Source organism: Rhea pennata, chromosome 10, assembly GCF_028389875.1.
Source record: "Rhea pennata isolate bPtePen1 chromosome 10, bPtePen1.pri, whole genome shotgun sequence".
Taxonomy (NCBI): Eukaryota; Metazoa; Chordata; class Aves; order Rheiformes; family Rheidae; genus Rhea; species Rhea pennata.
This window is the reverse complement of record NC_084672.1, coordinates 1,599,260-1,618,389: the sequence shown is the minus strand read 5'-3', so window position 1 is coordinate 1,618,389 and position 19,130 is coordinate 1,599,260. Positions and strand designations below refer to the sequence as shown.

General features: G+C 39.8%; 1 protein-coding gene across 1 annotated transcript; it reads left to right on the top strand.

The window, feature by feature from the left end:
- The first annotated feature begins 1,066 nt into the window (after nt 1-1,066).
- Nucleotides 1,067-18,308, top strand: KIF23 (kinesin family member 23). Its single transcript, XM_062583732.1, is given in 24 exon segments — nt 1,067-1,077; nt 1,187-1,256; nt 1,348-1,476; nt 2,867-2,972; nt 3,726-3,862; nt 4,443-4,552; nt 5,109-5,279; nt 6,243-6,284; nt 6,718-6,830; nt 6,976-7,097; nt 7,674-7,776; nt 8,116-8,195; nt 8,277-8,396; nt 8,932-9,091; nt 9,678-9,836; nt 10,061-10,218; nt 10,481-10,654; nt 11,371-11,550; nt 11,908-12,213; nt 14,228-14,506; nt 15,511-15,593; nt 15,897-15,978; nt 16,095-16,165; nt 17,869-18,308. Coding segments are annotated over 24 exon segments (2,982 nt in total). The 3' UTR covers nt 17,885-18,308.
- Nucleotides 18,309-19,130: the final 822 nt, after the last annotated feature.

The window sequence follows — 19,130 nt, the reverse complement described above, 5'->3', positions numbered from 1 at the left end:
TGATGGGTGTTATGAGCAGGGGTGTGAAGAAATGTGTCTGTTTCAATATACTTTAAAAGAGTCACTAAGAAGCGAAGGTTGCCCAGAGCACTAAATGGGTCGCTCCAATAGTGGTCTGTCACAGAAGAAAACTGACAGGTTGGTGGAGTTTCTTTGTTTTTCCTTTGCTGTTTTTTAAATGGGATTGGCTAACTTGATTTAGTTAATTGGCACCAAAGCTGACAACTGGCAAGAGTCTGTGGTTTAGGTGAGATGGAGTTCACCCCCCTGAAGGCTTTCTGAGCTGCTAACCACGATTAAAAAACAAATTATTTCACCCTCGCCATTGCCTTGACCCCAGTCTGTCCGTTAGATTTAAAAGCACAGTTCCTTTGCAGGATGCAGGTATTTCAACACGCCCTCACTCAGCGTCTCAGTTCCACGCTTTAGGTTTTGGTTTCTGCCATTAGCCGTTTCCTGAAGGGCTGGGAATTAACCCATTTACCTCGGGGCAGGTAGCTGCTCGGCTGCCGGCACGGTGCAGAGGCGCTGGCAGACCAACCCCGTTGGACTACACCCGTCTCCACGGGCCTGAATCTTTGTTTGAACCAAGCAGAGGAAGAGGGAAACAGGAGACCAGGACGAGCGCGGGCGGCTGCCCAGGGGTCTCCCGCGCTCCCACCGGCGGCGGCGCGTTGTTTTCGCTCCTCGCTCAAGGGCAACGGGCCGCCGGCCGGGAGAGGAGGGCACCGGGGCCGCCGGCCGGGACAGGAGGCCCCTCGGGGGGCTGCAGGCCGCGGCCCGGGGCCTCGGGCCTCGCTCCGGCCCCTGCGGCCCGCGGTCGTCGCCCTGGCAACGCGCTCGGCGCCGCGCCCCGCCCCATACGTAACAACGCGCTGCGCGGTGACGCGCACGCCGCCGCGCGCGCCGATTGGCCAGATTTGAATAACAGCGGGCGCGCGGGCCGGAGGGAAGTTCAAAGCGCGAGTGGTCTCGCCGGCAGCGCCCGCCTCGCGCGGGACCCCCGGCGCGCGGCCCCGCCCGGCCACCGTCCGCCGCCGCCCGGCCACCGTCCGCCGCCCGCGCCATGAAGGCGGCGTAAGTGGCGGCTGGGGGGGGAGGGGGCGCGGGGGGGAGGGGGCGCGGGGGGCCCCGGGGCCCGGCCCGGCCCGGCGCCCCCGCGCTGACGCCTCGCTTCTTCTCCCAGTAGGGTCAAGACGCCGCGGAGGCCGGCGCCGAAGAAGCCGTCCAACCCCAGCCTGAAGGATCCGGTGGGGGTGAGTGCGGGGCCGCCGCGGGGTGGCGGCGGTGTCGGGGGGGGGCTCGGGCCGCCGCCGCCGCCGCCACAACGGGGCTGTGTGCCCGCAGGTGTACTGCAGGGTGCGGCCGCTCAGCCGCCCGGACCAGGAGTGCTGCATCGAGGTGATCAACGAGACCACGGTGCAGATCCACCCGCCCGACGGCTACCGCGTGTCCCGCAACGGGGAGTACCGGGAGGTAATGGCCGCGCGGCGCTGCAGGCGGGGGTCTCTGCCTCTGGTGGCCTTATTTTCTGCTGGCTGCCGGTATCCTCATGTGGTGGCGCAAGTCAGCAGCGCCTATGCGGTTGGTGCTCTCAGAAAGGTGAATTTTCGGAAAAACCATCCAGAGCAAAAATGCAGGCTTTCCTAAGGCGTCAGATAAAGCCTCCAGGTCTTAAGGCTTATTTGTGGGGAGCCAGGAAAGGACTAAAAGTATTAAAAGAAAAAATAGAGCTGACTAATATTTAGATTTAAGGATTCTGCCATGTAAGACTACTTAAAAGAAAACAAACGGCAAAACCAGTGTTAAATGAATTAAGAGTTGCTTTATCTCAAACTTCACACTGGGCAAAAATCAAAGTTCCCTTCTTTACATTTTCTGTGACAGAAAAACTTGTTGCTTATTTGGAAGCGATGAAATGTTATGAAATGAAGAAAAGCAAGTAGTAGGTCACTCACAGCCAGCAGCTCATGTTGCTACTTGACCAGTATGTGTGTTTAACCTAGCAGGTGTATTGACTAGGAAGGGAGGATTTAGGTACAGAACAAGGAGCTGGACGGCTGTGGCACTGAACGTAATTTGGTAGTAAAACAGTTGCCTGCAAGTTCCCAGTGCAGCAGTGTAACTCAGAAGACATGTTCTTTAGGTTGCTGAGAAGAAAAATAGTGAATGCCAGTTGAGATATGGAATACCTGTTACTGATTTCAATATAGGAAATTCTTAAGGATATGTAAAGCAACTATTAAAGGCTTAAAAAAGAGCCAAAGGTTAAATAGAAGTTTGGTAACCAGACCTTTGTTGGAAAACTTAAAAGTGCAAATATTTACATGGGCAAGTGCCTTAATGAAGAGTGATCAAAACTCAAACATACGTGCATACTCAAACTCAAAAAAAGATGTTTGTATGTATGTTGAAATTTTAGGACTGGAAATTGGGACTAGTCTAGAAAAAGACACAAACTTAAGGTTGGTTAAATGCTGGAACAACTTGTCTCTAGCCATTGTGGGTATTTAATTGCTGAGTGCTGGGATAGTTGGGCTTGAGCAGAAGTTTTGGGCTTGAAGCTGAAAATGGTGAGATTCTCTGGTTGCTAGGACATCAGGCTTTGTGATGATTTTCTTTATTTATTATTCATAGGACTTAAGTTCTATGAAGATGAAAAAATTGCTGTTCATTATGCAGATCTGAGCTCATTCTCAGCATACTTACACTGAAGCAACTATGTATTCTAATGTTGGTATGATCTTAAAATAGAATCTATATCTCTTTGGTAAGCTGGTGAAAAACAGTTCTAAGGTATGACACATTTTGAAGCAACAGACTTCTAGGAACTTAATGTTTACGGAAGTATATTTTCTTTCTTCAGACACAGTATTCATTTAAAGAAGTATTTGGCACCCTAGTTGCTCAGAAGGAGCTTTTTGATGTGGTGGCTAAACCTCTTGTGGAAGACCTCATTCGTGGGAAAAATGGTAAGCAGGGACTTGGTTTTTGCCACTTTTTGTATGCCTATTGTCCATTTTTTTTTTTTCTTATTGCTGTGACTTCACTTGTGTCAAGGTTTTTTAGTTTGTCTAAGAAGAAATCATAAATACTTTCCTACTTCAATGAAAATATTTGTGGTTCGTCTCTTATATAGCATTCTTGGAAGCTCTTCCTGCTTTTCCTTACTTCTAAACTTAGTCAGCTGTGTTGTGGCATGCATGTTACTTGTGTCAAGGTCTAGGTTTTTTGTATATTATTAACCAGAGAAACTCTTTTTTTTTTCTCTCTTGCAGAAGGGGATGACTTTACTACCTAAAGACTGATTTTTAAAATAAATCAATATGTCTTTCTAGGATTTGATGTCCTGGGCACAGTTTGATATCACTATGTTGGTCCTTGAAGTATCTGGCTAATGTCAGACTCCCCAGTAACTGTCAAGATAAACCAGTCCTCTGCAACTCGGACTTGGGAAAAATTTATTCCATTTTGCCTTCTAAATATACCCTTTGAAAACAGGATTATAAGCATTACTAGTTGCAGTATGTATCAATGCAAATACTGGTATTGACTGATTAATAGCGGCTTTGTGAGGGGCTGGAATAATTTACTATTAACTGTTCAGAAGGAGTCGTTGGCTTTCCCAAATACTTGGGAAGACTTGAGAAAGATGATGAGTGAGATTGTAACTGAGCTTTTTAAAGACAGACAGCGCCATTTCATTACCTTTCTGTCTCTCCTAGGCCTGCTTTTTACATATGGTGTAACGGGCAGTGGAAAAACACATACCATGACAGGATCTCCTGGTGATGGAGGACTTCTTCCTCGGTGCTTGGATATGATCTTCAACAGCATAGGACTGTTCCAGGCCAAGCGATTTGTGTGTAGTTTTGCACTAAATTCTTTAGTTGTTGCTTGCAGCAGCCTAAAATACTAGAAAAATTACTGTTTGAAATGTTTAAACAACAGAATTGGAAGCGTAGGGCAAAGGAGGCAGATGTAGTAGCTAGGAGGGACACTTTGTAAAAATAAATACTCTGGTCTGGTTATCCTTGTAATTGTTTTTTAAAAGATAGTTAAAGAATGAGAAACAAAAGAAAAGCTTTCTGAGCATTGGCCTCCTCTGGCTTGATCTGATTCTGTATCTACTAACGTAGGAAACGATTTGAAACTTTCCTTGTTGTCAAACGTCTCTGGATTTTCTGATGTCTGAAAATATTGGAAATAATGCTAAAGTCTTTTCCTTAGTAGAATGCTAACTTGGAAGCTTTTGTGAAATATTTATCCTGGAATATCTGTCTTCTGTTGAACCAAGCCAGCAGATTGAGTGTTAGGACGGGGCACAGTATTTGCTTTTTACCAGAGCTTAATCACATAACTTGTGTTTTGCTGGCCAAAGCCTTGTATTCTCTATTATTTGTCGTTATATTGGCTAAATGTTGTATATTCACTGTACTCAGGTTTTTAAGCTTGATGACAAGAATGGTGTGGATGTTCAGTGTGAAGTAGATGCTCTATTAGAGCGACAGAAAAGAGATGCCATGCCTGTTCCAAAAACTCCATCTGGAAAGTAAGTAACTATTGTAGCGTGCAGAATGAATTAATGTCACTATTCTGAAATTCTGATCTTAACTGTCTCTTGACTCCTCTCTTAAAGAAGAAAAAAGTATTAGTGAAAGTTTATATATAAACTTTCTTGTGGTTTGAGGAATTGTGTAATTAAGTGTAATTTAGATTAGAAGATACAGAATCAGGCAACTTAATTCTGTCTTTGTAGCTGTACCTTCCCATGAGTAAAATGTGATGATTTCACTTAGTAGTGATACTGTGAGGCCAAACAAGTGAGACTGCTGAATGGAAGATGATACAAATGCAAACTATCCAGGAATTCTGCAATTCTTACTGTAACTGTACAGCAGTGACAGCTGAAAACTTAATATATTTAAACCTTTAAATCAAATAAAATTTTAAAAAGCACTCTGAAAAACTGGATGTTTTGTTTGTAGTTTTTAGTGCAAGAATCATGCTATCTGTCAATAGACTTCTGAATTTTACAGTCACTATCTATAAGATGTTAGCTGGCTGTGGATACTCCATTACAATTTCTTGTTCTGTGTGTTCAACAGGCGACAAATAGATCCAGAATTTGCTGATATGATCAATGTCCAAGATCACTGCAAAGTGGAAGAAGTTGATGAAGATAATGTGTATAGTGTCTTTGTCTCTTATATTGAGATCTACAATAACTACATTTATGACCTGTTAGAAGAAGCTCCCTTTGATCCCATAAAACCAAAGTAAGTTTTATGAATACCTTTGTTGATGGCTTCAGTTACACTTTTATGGGGGCTGTGATATGTCTTCAGCTGAAATTTTGGCAAGTCTGGCTCAACTCCATAATGTGAGAAGGGTGATGGTCAAGGAGTCTAGGCAAAAGCATTTAAGTGTGTCAGGTACTGATGGTCTTTCTGTTGCTGCTTCTAAGACTTAGTACTCTCTTCGTTAGTATAATGGCAGATCAATAAGTAAATATGGGATTTGTTGGAAAACTTATTGTATTCCACTGAGATTCTAAGGATGTTCATGCTATTCTGCAAGTAGTATTTGTAGCAGATGATGGCAATTAGAGTAAGCAGTTTCAGAGCTGCTTTTTTTCCGCCTGGAAACAAAGTGTATTGGGGAAAAGCCACTTCTGGTTCTTAATTACTGTTAATGCAAGCTTGCATATTATTTCTCTTGATGCTGACCATCTCTATAGAAAGAGATGAATGGTGTCTTAAGTGAAATTTTGGCTATTGTGTGGAAAGACATGTATCTGGTTGATGTCCAAAACTGGTGAATATTGAGATCTTTGGAAAAAGCACAGTCTGAAAGTTACACTTTGAATATATATTTTTAACTCTAAACCCATTAACCCTCCCCCCCCCCCGTACGTATGTATTGGCATACATCCTAGTTAGAGTTGGCCAATTTGTAAAGATTAACTAGAGCAAAACAACTCATTGCACATTGCACTCAGGCATCAAGCGCTAGCTCTAGGGTACTGCTTTGAAACGAGTTTGAATGTGTATGTAAGCTTTGTAAGCTTTTTAAGGAAGGATTAAAGTATTTGGTTTAGTATCTTGCTCATCACCCCCAAGTCAGCCTAGGAAGGATCTTAAAGTATTTCCCTTTATGGAAACTGCAGTGTATTAAATATAAAATCATTTTTGACGAAAGCTGAATGATTTAATATTTTTTTAACCCTGTTTTTTTGGTAGGTGGAACAATTGCAACACTCCTGTGCGAAACGGTGACTTTATGTATGTGCATAAGCATATTATTCACCATATAGAAAAGTGAAATTTCTTTGTAGTAGAAGCAGAAAATGAACTCAGACTGACTCCCTACCTTTTCTTGCTTTACTAGCAAATGCAGAATACTTCTGAAGCAATCTTGCTTCTGTATGAGCATATGCATGTAGAAAAAAAAATAATAGCTGCCATCTAAACTTGTGATTTCCAGTAAGAATTGCAATTAAATGTAGCTTCTAAATTAAAGCAGTAGCTGAAGTGTAACTAATCCTGGCTGAGTGTGTGTCCGTGTATTTGTACTTCTTCCATCTACTGTATGGATAATTGACACGTTCAGTCTTAACTTTATATTTAAACAAACAAATTTGCATGACATAAAATGTACAGTCGTATATAAAACTCCCTTCAGTTTTGGGTTTTTTCTTTTGTCTTCCTCCTTAAGACCTCCACAATCTAAAATACTGCGTGAGGACCAGAATCACAACATGTATGTCACAGGATGCACCGAAGTAGAGGTGAAATCTACAGAAGAAGCTTTTGAAGTGTTTTGGAGAGGTAAATTATATTAAAATATAACTTTTAAAATTCAGTATAGACATGTAATCTTTCTCACTCTCGTGGTGGAAACAGAATTCACTTTGCTAAGTGACAAGTTTGTTAAATAAAACACAGCTACTTTTTTGTTTTTTGCTTTAAACAGGTCAAAAGAAAAGGCGTATTGCAAATACTCAGCTGAATAGAGAATCTAGTCGCTCTCACAGTGTTTTTATAATAAAATTGGCTCAGGCACCCCTGGATGCAGATGGTGATAATGTGCTACAGGTGAATTCATGAGTAGACTATTAAAAAACTCTGTGTGTGTTGGAAGAAGTAGAGAACCTTGCAGCATGATCTACCTAAATAGTGAACTTGTCTTGAACATATGCATTTGCTAGTTAGCAATTTCATTGTGAAGCAAATCAGACTTTTTAAATTTCTGAGATCTCTGTCAGAATGAATCTCCTCTCTATAATAAAAGTAGAGCATTAAAATGGGGAATAAAACTGCTCGTTCCTTTATTTTATTATTATTATTATTTACCTCTGTTCCTCTTAAGCTAAAACTGTTAAGAGTATAAAACTGAGAGGCTTTGAATGAGTGCACTTGCTGCATCTATCTTGTGGTCCAAACCAGAACATATTTGAAAAATTATATACTAGAAAGCTGGTGGTGGACACTTTCTTGCATTAAGGATTATAATAACTCTCTCAGACTCTTCCTAAAGTTGCAACATGGGATCTTTTAAGTTTGTATGTTGGCTCTGGATTTTGAGGGTGTCCCCCCCTTTAACCCCACACTTAGACAGGAGGCAACACAGTGCTAATCATTAGCCTAACATAATTTTCTTTCCTGTAATAGGAGAAAGAACAGATCACTTTAAGCCAGCTGTCTTTGGTTGATCTAGCTGGAAGTGAAAGAACTAACAGAACAAAAGCTGAAGGGAACAGGTTGCGTGAAGCAGGTATGCACCATATTTAGACAGTTCATTTGTTGTATATATGCTCATATTCAAGTACTAGTCTGCCTCCTAGCAAAAAGGAGGAAAAAAGCGGGGGTGGGGGGGAGTGTACTGTTCTGATGTCCAGTTATCTGATCTGATGGTCTTAAATCCTCAAGTTTAGAAATTAGAAGTTTTCTTTTGTAGTACTAAATTCATGGATACTTCAGACTAATTAGAGCAGTTATCTGTGATGCATCTTACTTAAGAGTCCAGGCAGTTTATTCTTAAGTAAACTACTAAATAATTTGGGAACATGATCTAAATGGCTGCTTAAGGAGCATTTTTTTTATTTATTTTTAGGTAATATTAATCAGTCACTAATGACATTAAGAACATGTATTGAAGTTTTACGGGAAAACCAGATGTATGGAACAAATAAGGTATGCAACTGATCATCTAATTATCTTTTGATGAAGATCTGGTTTAATGAAAGCTTACTAGATCTTTGTGTGTGTTCTAAGATGGTTCCATACAGAGATTCCAAACTGACTCATCTTTTCAAGAACTATTTTGATGGAGAAGGAAAAGTGCGTATGATTGTGTGCGTTAATCCCAAAGCTGAAGACTACGAGGAAAGCTTGGTAACTTGTAGATCTTCCCTCTCTTCTCCTCTTTCCCTCGTTCATGTTTATCATCAAATTACTGCACTTGTTTAGCAGGGTATAGGAATGGTAATCTTTGCTTGGACTCCTCATGTAATCAAATATGCTACCATTAGGTAGATGTGCCCTTTAAGTCTCATTTTTCTTAAAAATTACAACTACATTGTACGCAAATTAGGAGAAGTCATCTTATTTACAAAAGTCCAAACCCACTGCAATGTGCAAGTGCTTAATTTCCACTGTGGAAGTACCTGCAAGAACTTCAGTCGGGTGTTTGCACAGTCAGTTCCCTGGCTCTTTTGGGGTGGAGGTTGGGGGTGGGGAGAATGTTACTAGAAAGATTTTTCAGATGCTCCACTTTAAAATTGCAAGCTGTGTTGCTGGGAGCTACCTGATATTACAGCTTGATAATGTCTCCTCTAAAGCTCTTATTGGCCTAAAATATTACTTCCCAATTCATTTTGGACTTGCTCTATTTAGATTCATTGTTAAGCTTGCTTTTGTTCTTTTGTAGCAAGTGATGCGATTTGCAGAAATGACACAGGAAGTTGAAGTTGCAAGACCTGTTGATAAACCACTCTGTGGCTTAACACCAGGGCGGCGCTTTAGGAATCAGGCCTTTAGAGAAGAACTTTCACGGAAATTGGAGATGCGAGGTGGCCCAATAAATGGAGGTAAATGCTAAAATGCTAGGTGATTACAGCACAGGCTTTTCTGTTTGTTGCAGATGAATGCTATTTAAAAAAACAAAGACCTTAAAAGTCCTTAAAGATCCAGACATTGAAAGTGCAAAAGAAACTTCATTTATGCATTAGTTGTGAGCTTATTCTGTATTATATATATTTGAGTTGCTTTTTTTATACTGCAGTACTACTTTTACAGTAACTGGGCTTATACTACAGCATCAGAGTAGTTCTTTGTAATTGGTGATGAGCTGAATTCATGGTTCTGTTACTGCAGCTCCTGAAAGGAAATAGTTATACTGATGCTGATACTTTGATGTTTTTGTATGCTTAAGGCTTACTGTAGAAAGCAGGAGTTGCCTGGAGGTATTCTAAAGTAATGAATCAAAAATGTCACATTTAATCTTTCTTCAATACTGTCAACTCTTCTGAAAACTCCTAGTTCTTAGTAATTATTCTGTCTACTTCATAATATTATGGAATGAATGATCTATGGCTATGCATTGTCAAACGGACTTTTTCCAATCTGTAGATTGTTGACAGACTTTCTTGGCTTTAAATCTTACAGAAACAGAAGAGCAATCTGTTTCAGAAATGCTTTTGCAGAGCTTTCCTCCATTGCCTTCCTGTGAACTATTGGATGTTAATGATGATCAAACACTTCCAAAGCTTATTGAAGTCCTGGAAAAACGCCATAAGCTACGACAAATGTTGTCAGAGGAATTTGCCAAGAATGGTAAGAATTTGAACATCAGTGTTGAACTGGACTTTTGTCTCACTACTCTTCAGGGACGTCCTCTGTACCACCACAGAGTAAATACCTTGTCTCAATTGATAGTTTAGAAATTCTTTGCTTGGAGGAATGAAATAGCTGGTAGCATTAAACTGGTGGGAGTGGAAGAACTGTCCTCTATCTGGAGGATAGAGTGAGAGGATTAAAATATGTTGATTCTCTTGCAGTGCTTGCGTTTAAAACTATGCTGCAAGAATTTGATTCCAGCGTTGTATCGAAGGAAAACTATATTCAAGGAAAACTGTCTGAAAAAGAGAAAATAATAGCAGGACAGAAAATGGAGTTAGAACGCCTGGAGAAGAAAACTAAAACTCTGGAATATAAGGTATAGAGTATTTTCTGGGGAAAACTTCAACTGAAAGTTTTTAGCTTTTTGGCTTTTTTATTAGGTGAGGCACATCTCAATACTTTGAGATGTGCAACTTAAAGTTGCAAAATATCCAAAACTTTCTGGAATTTGTGTGTGTGTGTATGAACTGCTAATGTATTCTTGCTCTTGTTAACTTAATGAAATATGACTAGCAGTCTTGAGCTTAGATGGTTGTTCTTGTAAGACGCCTAGCCGAGTCCTTCTCTTCTTCCTCTAGATTGAGATTTTGGAGAAAACTGCTACAATTTATGAGGAAGATAAACGTAATCTCCAGCAAGAACTAGAAAGCAAGAGTCAGAAATTGCAGCGTCAAGCTTCTGACAAGCGTAGACTGGAGGCACGGTTGCAAGGCATGGTGGCGGAAACGACCATGAAATGGGAAAAGGAGTGTGTAAGTATGCTGCTGTATCTATTAACATTGCTCCCTTATGCCTTTCTATGTTGTGTGTGTGATGGATTGTGGTTTTGGTTGTGGATTTTTTTCTTTTTTCTTTACAGTTAAAGTAGTATTAAGATTAAAGATGTTTGGCTTTAAATATGGAGTTTAAAAATTTTCAGCTTAATCTCTTTTAAGTACGATCTGTTTGGATATACTTCTCGAACTTTTGATGCAGCTACAACAGCGGTCAAGCAATTCCTCATTTCACTCCAATATCTAGAATTTGTTTTCTGAATTTCTGGCTCTCTGATTTCAGGAGTGATTCTCGCGTTGTTCTGTCAGCTGCCAACAGGAGCCTGCTATCAGTTTCTTCTTTCTCGTTGCATACGCTCTTGCTCAACTCGTGCTTGACATGCAATAAGGAAAGGAAATATGAGGGATTAATACTGCAAGTTCATGCTTCAGGACCATTGATAGAACTGTTGTTAAACACACTCCCATTTGCCTTAATTCAAAAGGCAAATTATTTATGGCATTGAATATGGTATTGTTCTGGAATTTGGCAAGTCTATTTTTTACTTGATTTGCTGTTATTTTCAATACCTTATGTCTTAACAGGGAAAACTTTCATTCAATCTGGAATATATGATTGTCTTTTGATTTTCAGTACAATTACTTGCTTACGCTTTTGTGTAGCGTACTTTGCACTTTCTCACTTGTCTTTCCAGGAACGTCGTGTAGCAGCAAAGCAGCTGGAAATGCAGAACAAACTTTGGGTCAAAGATGAAAAACTGAAGCAACTAAAGGCCATTGTTACTGAACCAAAGAATGAGAAACCTGAGAGGCCTTCACGGGAGAGAGACAGAGAGAAGCCTGTTCAGAGATCAGTGTCTCCTTCACCAGTACCTGTAAGTTGCCTATGAAACACTTGACATGGAAACAAGTATTTTTGTAAGAATGAACTAAAATGCAGGTCACTTGTCTTAGTGCCTAGAAAAGGTCCTCAAGCACAGAATTTGAATGACTAACCTCTGAGTTCTTTTTCTCCAATTGTATTTATCAGTATTCTTTATTCGTGCTGCTATCTTCTAGTGCTCCTAGTATTGGAAGAATACCTGATTCTTAATGCTGTCACTGAAACACACTAACTGTCCAAAACCATAAGCTGAATATCTGAATTGAATACAATGTGCAGTGTGATACCATTTTATTGGCTTAAGTTGACAGTTCTGCATGTTCACTAACTTCTTTCCTATTCTCTCTAGACTTCTAGTAACTGCATTACTCAGGTCCCTAACAGCCAGCGACTTGTGAGCAACCCACAGGTGCACAGACGTTCTAATTCTTGTAGCAGCATTTCTGTGGCATCCTGTATTACGGAATGGGAGCAGAAAATCCCTTCACACAAGCATACCAGTGGCACTTCTAATGCAAGGAGTAGACTACAAGAACCAGAACAAAGTAGAAACTATAATGCTTCAGAGAGAAGGCGAGGGATGTGCTGGACTGGAGTCATTGAGGTTCCCAGGCGTAGAGATGAGCTAGAAATAGAAGAGGACCAGTGCTGCAGGGTTAGTGCTGCTCCTGTCAAAAACTAAACATAGTGTTGCTTAGTCTGTCTCAGAAGCTCATTTTAACTGCTATTTTACATAGAGCACACCTAAAACAGATCGGAGCTCATTCCATAATGTATTTTTCATAGGACAGTACTATTTCCAAGCTGAGTTTCATTATTTATTCTATTTGACTTCTTAATTTGACAATTGAAAATTCTTTAAAAACTGTATACCTGTCTCCTGCTTGGATGTAGATAGCTCTTGTAAGGAATTCTGAACTAGCTAGACCTTTTCTCTGTCTATGAATCTCCTTGTTTTTCAATTTGTCTGTCTCCTCAGATCTATCTTGCAGTCTGCAATTTACCATAGTCTGTTTGGGCAGCTTAAAAGGTGGTCTTATGAGCCATTTGTGCAAATGTTTATTGGAAATAGTGCTTGGACAAGCATCTTACTTGTATGAATGTTAAGTTTGCTCTTAGAGTAATCCTCCCAAATTTTCACGTGTATGTTAAAGCGGGGGGACTTTGTTTACGGTTGGGACACTTCTCCTCCTCCTCTTCCTTCCTCCATTAAATTGATGCATGCAGATGTTTGTATCCATGAAGCTTGTCTGTGTCACATTATAGCTCTGTCATAGTGGCTCAGGAAAATCTAAATAATTGTACAAAAGAAACTAAATCAGTCTTTTCTCCTCTTGAGAAGCTCTCTTGACAAGTTTTCTCATGGTATGATTCATTTTTAGTAATATTTCCAAAATTCCTAATTGCTAGCCCTTTGAAGTAGGGATGTGCTTTCAAGCTAGTGCTATTCTAATTAACTAACACATAAGCCACTCTTAGCAAAGAAAGATGTGGTCTCTCTTACAGTAAAATGTAACCAGTAGTAGCATGCCCTTAGGGCATAACTTCTAAGGCAGCTTGGCAAAGCTGTTTTCAAAAAGCATCAACAGAAACCAGTACTTGCTCACTAAAAGGGGGTGCAGGGGGAAGTATTGAGGAAATCTTTCTTTTATGGAAAACTTTTGCTGAAAGCAGTGTGTCTCTATTGTGGGGTCTCTTTTATTTAGAGATGCTTTAGACTTGTAAGGGGTATATCTATTACCAAAAATCATAATTGCTCCTCACCTAAAAATACAGTAGATAGATTTGGACTTACAGATTTGAATTACGTAACTTCACTATGATTCAGAGGTCTGTAAAATTAGTGTGTAAATGGAATGGAGAGAGCCTGCAAATATTCTTTCTAAAGCTCAATAATGCTTCAAGGGCCTTTCAATGGCCTTACTAGTTCTGCTTGTTTATGGACAAAAAGGCCACAAGTCTCAAGCAAGGGAGTAGAACTGATCCTTGGTATAACAGTATTACAGATCTTTGGAAAGTACTGAAAGGGATCCATTTTTTTTAAGCAAGTTATTCCTGGTTATGGGTCTTCTATTTTTGCTAAGCATCTGACAGCAATATTTATTAACACAATAAAAATAAATGAACTTCAGTCACTCCTATGGATTCTCAACAGCTGAATTGAGAAGCAGTAGCACTAGCACAGGAGATACTCTCTCTAGCTCTGCTCCTTTTACTGAAAAGTACTATGAGGCCTCGCATCATCCTTTAAAGATGTTTAAAAATCCATACTTACTCTGCTTCCTTTACTACCACAAAAACTACTTACTTGATCAAGGAATGCACCCTTGGAAACATTTCAAAATCTGTCTTTTCAGGTGGGTTAATACATCTATAGGAATCGATCCTGATTTGGAAATTTGGAGGAGCACTTCAAAAGATACAGATGTCCTCCCTGAGAAAACTTTATTGCATATGGAATGCAACTGATTAAATAATGCTTAACTAAAATTGACAAACAATAGAAACTGGCACAGAAAAATCCATTAATAATCTTAAGCAAGGTGCTCAGTAGTGGTGCCTTTCAAGGATGGATTCTGAAAGTACTTTATTCATAAGTCTTTGATCTTCATACAGATATGTTTTAACCAGACCTGAAAAGCTCACTTTTGCTAATGATACCCTTTGAGAAATTTACCGTGTGCTGATTTCTTCTGATTCTCTTCTACTTTGATCAGAATGCACCTCCAGTTCGTCTCAGACACAGACGGTCACGCTCAGCTGGGGAGAGATGGGTAGATCATAAGCCACCTTCTAATCTGCCCACTGAAACAGTCATGCAGCCGCATGTCCCTCATGCCATCACAGTAGCGGCTGCAAGTGAAAAAGCACTAGCTAAGTGTGACAAATATATGCTGACGCACCAGGAGCTAGCCTCTGATGGGGAGATTGAAACAAAACTAATTAAGGTAAAGAAAACACCCTCACGGTAAATGTGTGATAACCCTGTCAACTCCTATTTCTGACAATGTATTTGTGCTACAGTCTTACCGGCTTGCAAAAAGGTACATTTGACTAAATGTACCTAGAGGTTTGATTTGGAAATTTTGCAAAGTTGATTTTGAGCTTTGAAGTCTGAAAATGCTTTTCTTGAACGTTGTCGCTACTTTCTATAAATTATTCCAAGCTTATTTATCTTGAAAGCAATTAAGTGTTGTGTGCCCCCCTCACCCCCCTCTCCAGTGCAGCCCAAATGGGCTTGGGCTTCTGTTTGCAGCTGATGTTTTTATGGAATCAGTCTTACTGGAGTGATACTTGATTTCTGCAGCAGCATGCATAGGCTTGCTGCAGTGATGGATACCCGAATGTTCCAGAACACAATTTCCAGGATTAAACTGACAAGCAAATTGTTGCAATAACCTAGGCTTTGAACACTTGAAATGTTTGTGTCTCAAAATACTGACTATAATTACTTAAGGCAAATTGGGAGCTCTTGGTTTCTGGAACTTGAGTTCACTTGTTGTGTAGTTATGGGCCTTCCAGTATTTTCTTTAGACTTTGAAAAAACGAACAACCCTCACTAAGCTAACCTTAGAGGTCTCAGCTATGTTTCCAGAAGTGAAGCTTTAGATGACCATACGCTTGTTCATGCCGTGGAATGGAAGTTTCACTGAGTCAATGATATTGTTTGTGTCTGTGTTATACTTAGGCATTGCTATTGTGCAGAAATTTGTCAAAATAGTGACTGCTCCCTGGGTATTTTGCATGATTGTCACAGTAGGTGATGATCCATCTTTATTTCCCTGTGTGTAATCAAGGAGGCTGGGGGAAAATGTATTCAGGCACATATCTTTGCTGGTTACCAGTCTGCAAGGAAGGCTGTAAGCACTTAAGTTTTCATGTGAAAACTTGTGCTGGTAGCAATCATACTGACCTAATGACTGCAACTTGGTAACCGATTTTTGGCTTCCAGGGTGATGTTTTCAAAACCAGAGGCGGTGGACAGGCTGTCCAGTTCACAGAGATAGAGACTCTAAAGCAAGAATCTCCAACTGGGTGAGTTGTGTTCTTAATTTTAGATTCTGACAGGGACTCCTGTTTTTCCAGTAGTACATGTGTAACTAATTTTGGTTCAAGTGATTGAACAGAAAGTTTTTGTACCTGAATTGAAATTGTATAGAAGTAACTTCTGGAAAGCTTCTTATAGATGTTGGAGTTGCTGGTAAGGCTGCTCTGCTACTAGGAACAAAGCTCTTTTATATTGTCTAAAGAATTACTTTAAATGTATTTGGTTGTATTCAAGAATCTGTCAAAGTACATGGCATTCCTGTAACACTTTTCTCCCTCCTCCCTTTTCAGTCGAAAGCGAAGATCGTCACCTTCTAATCCTAACCCACCAGAAGATGCTGCAGACTCTGAATGGACTGATGTAGAAACTAGAGTAAGCTACCAAGGGGGGGAGGGGGGGAACGACATCTCATGCTTGATTGGGATGAAAATGTGGAGTAAGGCTGGCAGGGTTTTGGGGTGCTAGAGACTGACTTTGTGTTTTCTCAGTGTTCTGTGGCAGTGGAGATGAGGGCAGGATCTACTCTTGGACCTGGATATCAGCATCATGCTCAGCCCAAGTAAGTGCATCTCTCATCTGTAGCTGGGCTGTTAGGTTCTTGCTCTAATATTTCAGGATGAAGCCTGATGACACGAAATGAGATGTTTTTCTTTTTTTCTCCACTTGACTACAATGCCTTTACAGCTTTAGGTTTGTGGTGCATAACCCTTTAAACAATTCTATCCCAGAGTATTAGTGCTGGAAATGAGCTGATGATACATTTGTAGGAGATTTTTGCCCAGAAGACATGTTAATAGTTCTACTTAAATTCTGGCCTGCAGTGCAGTGAGCAGAATGTCAAGCTTCTTACCCTTTAAAAGCAATTCAGAGTGGACTAAATGGACTGTAAAAAGTGGGCTGGAGCCATGACATGCCTGGCATGTTAAAAGTGGAATAGTTAGGGATGGTAAAAGTAGTAGGTTGAACTGCTAAAACTGATGAACTGCATTGCGCTCCTTCCCCTCCCCTAGCCTTTAGCAGATGCTGATATAGTAGGAAATATTCTTTTTTTATACATATATACCTTTAGATTAAATAAGGTCTCAAATACCCTTATTTACAATATTGGGATGTAAACTGAGGCAACGGTGGATAATGCCTAATGGTAAATTTGAATGTAGCTAATATTCTAACTGCTATCAGCTGTGCAATTGCCAAAGGCCTTTGTTAAGGAAGCATTGGCTCTCATCATGTTTGGAAAAACCTTCCTTTTGTTCAAATATTCAGCAACCTGAATTCTCAGGTCTGTCTTATCATTCTTTATCTTGATGAGATGAAAATGTTGGTTGCACCCATAGATTTAAACGTATCAAGTCAGAAGTCACAGTTCCTAGAAGGATATCGAAATGACCTTGCAGTTTGTAAAGTCAGTGCCCAACATTTGAGCCCTGTGTCTGATGAAACACTTTGCTGACAAATATTTCAGATAAGATAGCTTTGGTAACTTAAGTGTTGGAGAACAGAATTCAATATCCAGATTTGGCCTCTTGCAGATAGGTGCTGGCAGTGCTCTGGAGGTGACCTATTCAACTCAGGGAAGAAAATTTGCAGTTTTACAAGACGTGTTTACAGGCAGGAGAGGGCTGGAGAGGTAAAGAGACTTCTATGAAGCCAAAATCAATCTCACTGATTGCATTTGGCATCCAAATAGTGAAACTAATAGTTTCTACCATACTTTTGTACCATAGCTATTGTCTTTGATCTCATGTAGACAGCTGTAGTGGAAAGGTATTTCAAGGGGTATTTGAAATGGATAACCCCTGCTTCACACTGTCGCAAACGTGTGTTTGTCATCAACTTAGCATACGCTTTATTACATCTCTCACTAGAACCTGGGACCTGCTTATGGCTGCTACTGTTACTTGGCAGCTTTGCTACAGCCTTGTAATACAGTACAAAATCTTTTACTTTTTGTGTTGAAGTGGAGCTTGTATTTATTCAAGCTTATTAAATAATTGAAATAAAACTTCGGTTTTAGTTCATAGCTTTTTTTTTTTTTTTTTTTTTTTAGGCAAAACCCAACTGTTTCTTGATGAATAACCTCTAGTTTGCTGATGTCAATACTTTTCTAGCTTAGGAAGTATGTGAAACTTTGCATACATCAGAATAGTTTTTTCTTTTTTTTAAGAAAAAAAAGGCTATTGACTGGTGTTATGGAAAATTGCTGCTGTATAAAAACTGGAAGCAGTTTGTGACTACTCTTTTTGTTTTTTCTCCTTTTAGGCGAAGAAAACCATGAGCTTAATGTAATACTGCATTGGAATCCTGTTGATCGTATCAAAGGGATGTAACCTACTGCCAGTAATAACTTGATAAAGTAACTGCTTTGTTATCACTACAGGCTTGTATTCTTATAATGACTATACTAGGCAGTGGTTAAATGGGAGACGGTTCTTGCAAACCCAAAAAAGTATGTGTGTGTGTAGTTTCAATAGACTTGGGGAGGTTCTGCCACTGTGTGCTTTGGACTTCTGAAGAGCACCTTCTGTCTTATAGGTATGAATCCCTTGTTATTAAGTTGTATCTCTATAGGCTGATAATACAAGGCTTCTGCTTTGTGTATTTTTCAGCTTTTTCTTTTTAAAGTGCGAAATATTTCTATTCTGGTCGCAAACCCTTCTTTTTCAGGTCTTTTGTTTTGAAAAGTCATAAATGCTGCTATTTATTTAGTTGCAGTAATGCACTTTAGGAATGTTTCTGTGCCATTTCAAATTTTATTATAACTAGCAACTGCTCAGTAATATGAATTATTTTGGAATAATTGCCTAGTCATGACTGTTGAACTGACAGTGTTATTTAACGTGCAAATCAGCTTGTGAAAACAATTTCAATTTTCATATGTTCATAGTAACAAAGCAAGAATACAGAGATGATAAGTAATGGTGACTTGACATCATGCCTACTTCATTTTGTAGGAGAAATAAATGTTATAAATGTTTTACATCTGTAGATATGGGGTAAGAGGGTAATATGCTCACAAATATGGTGAGAACTTTAAAGTGTGGCTCTGCAAACATGTTAAAATAAATACTTTTATTCAATGGCTCTTACCAAGTATGTACTTGTTACTTAGTTTCTGTAGCTTAGCCTACTCTTCATTTAAGCATCTCAGCATCTTGTGCTATATAGCAGAGCCTTGAGTAGATTTGCAATTTTAAAATGCAGCTTTTGGAATACTTCTGAAATCTCAGAAAACCTGCTTGGATCCCCAGATATAAAATGCTTTGGCAAGCTTATCTTCAAGACTGCAAATTGCTTTTGAGGGTAATCAGTTTCATTTTGAGTGACTGGCTTATTAAGAGATATGAAGTACTGAGCTTTTCCAGAAAAACAGCTTTTGTTATTACAAGTAGTTTGAAAAGCACTTGTTTTAAAGCCATTTTTTCCCCCTCTCCTTTTAAGGAAAAGTGACTAATATGAATACCTGTTTGTAGTTGCTCATTTCTTTTCACGTGGTCCAGGAAAAGGCTTATATTTGAAGGAAA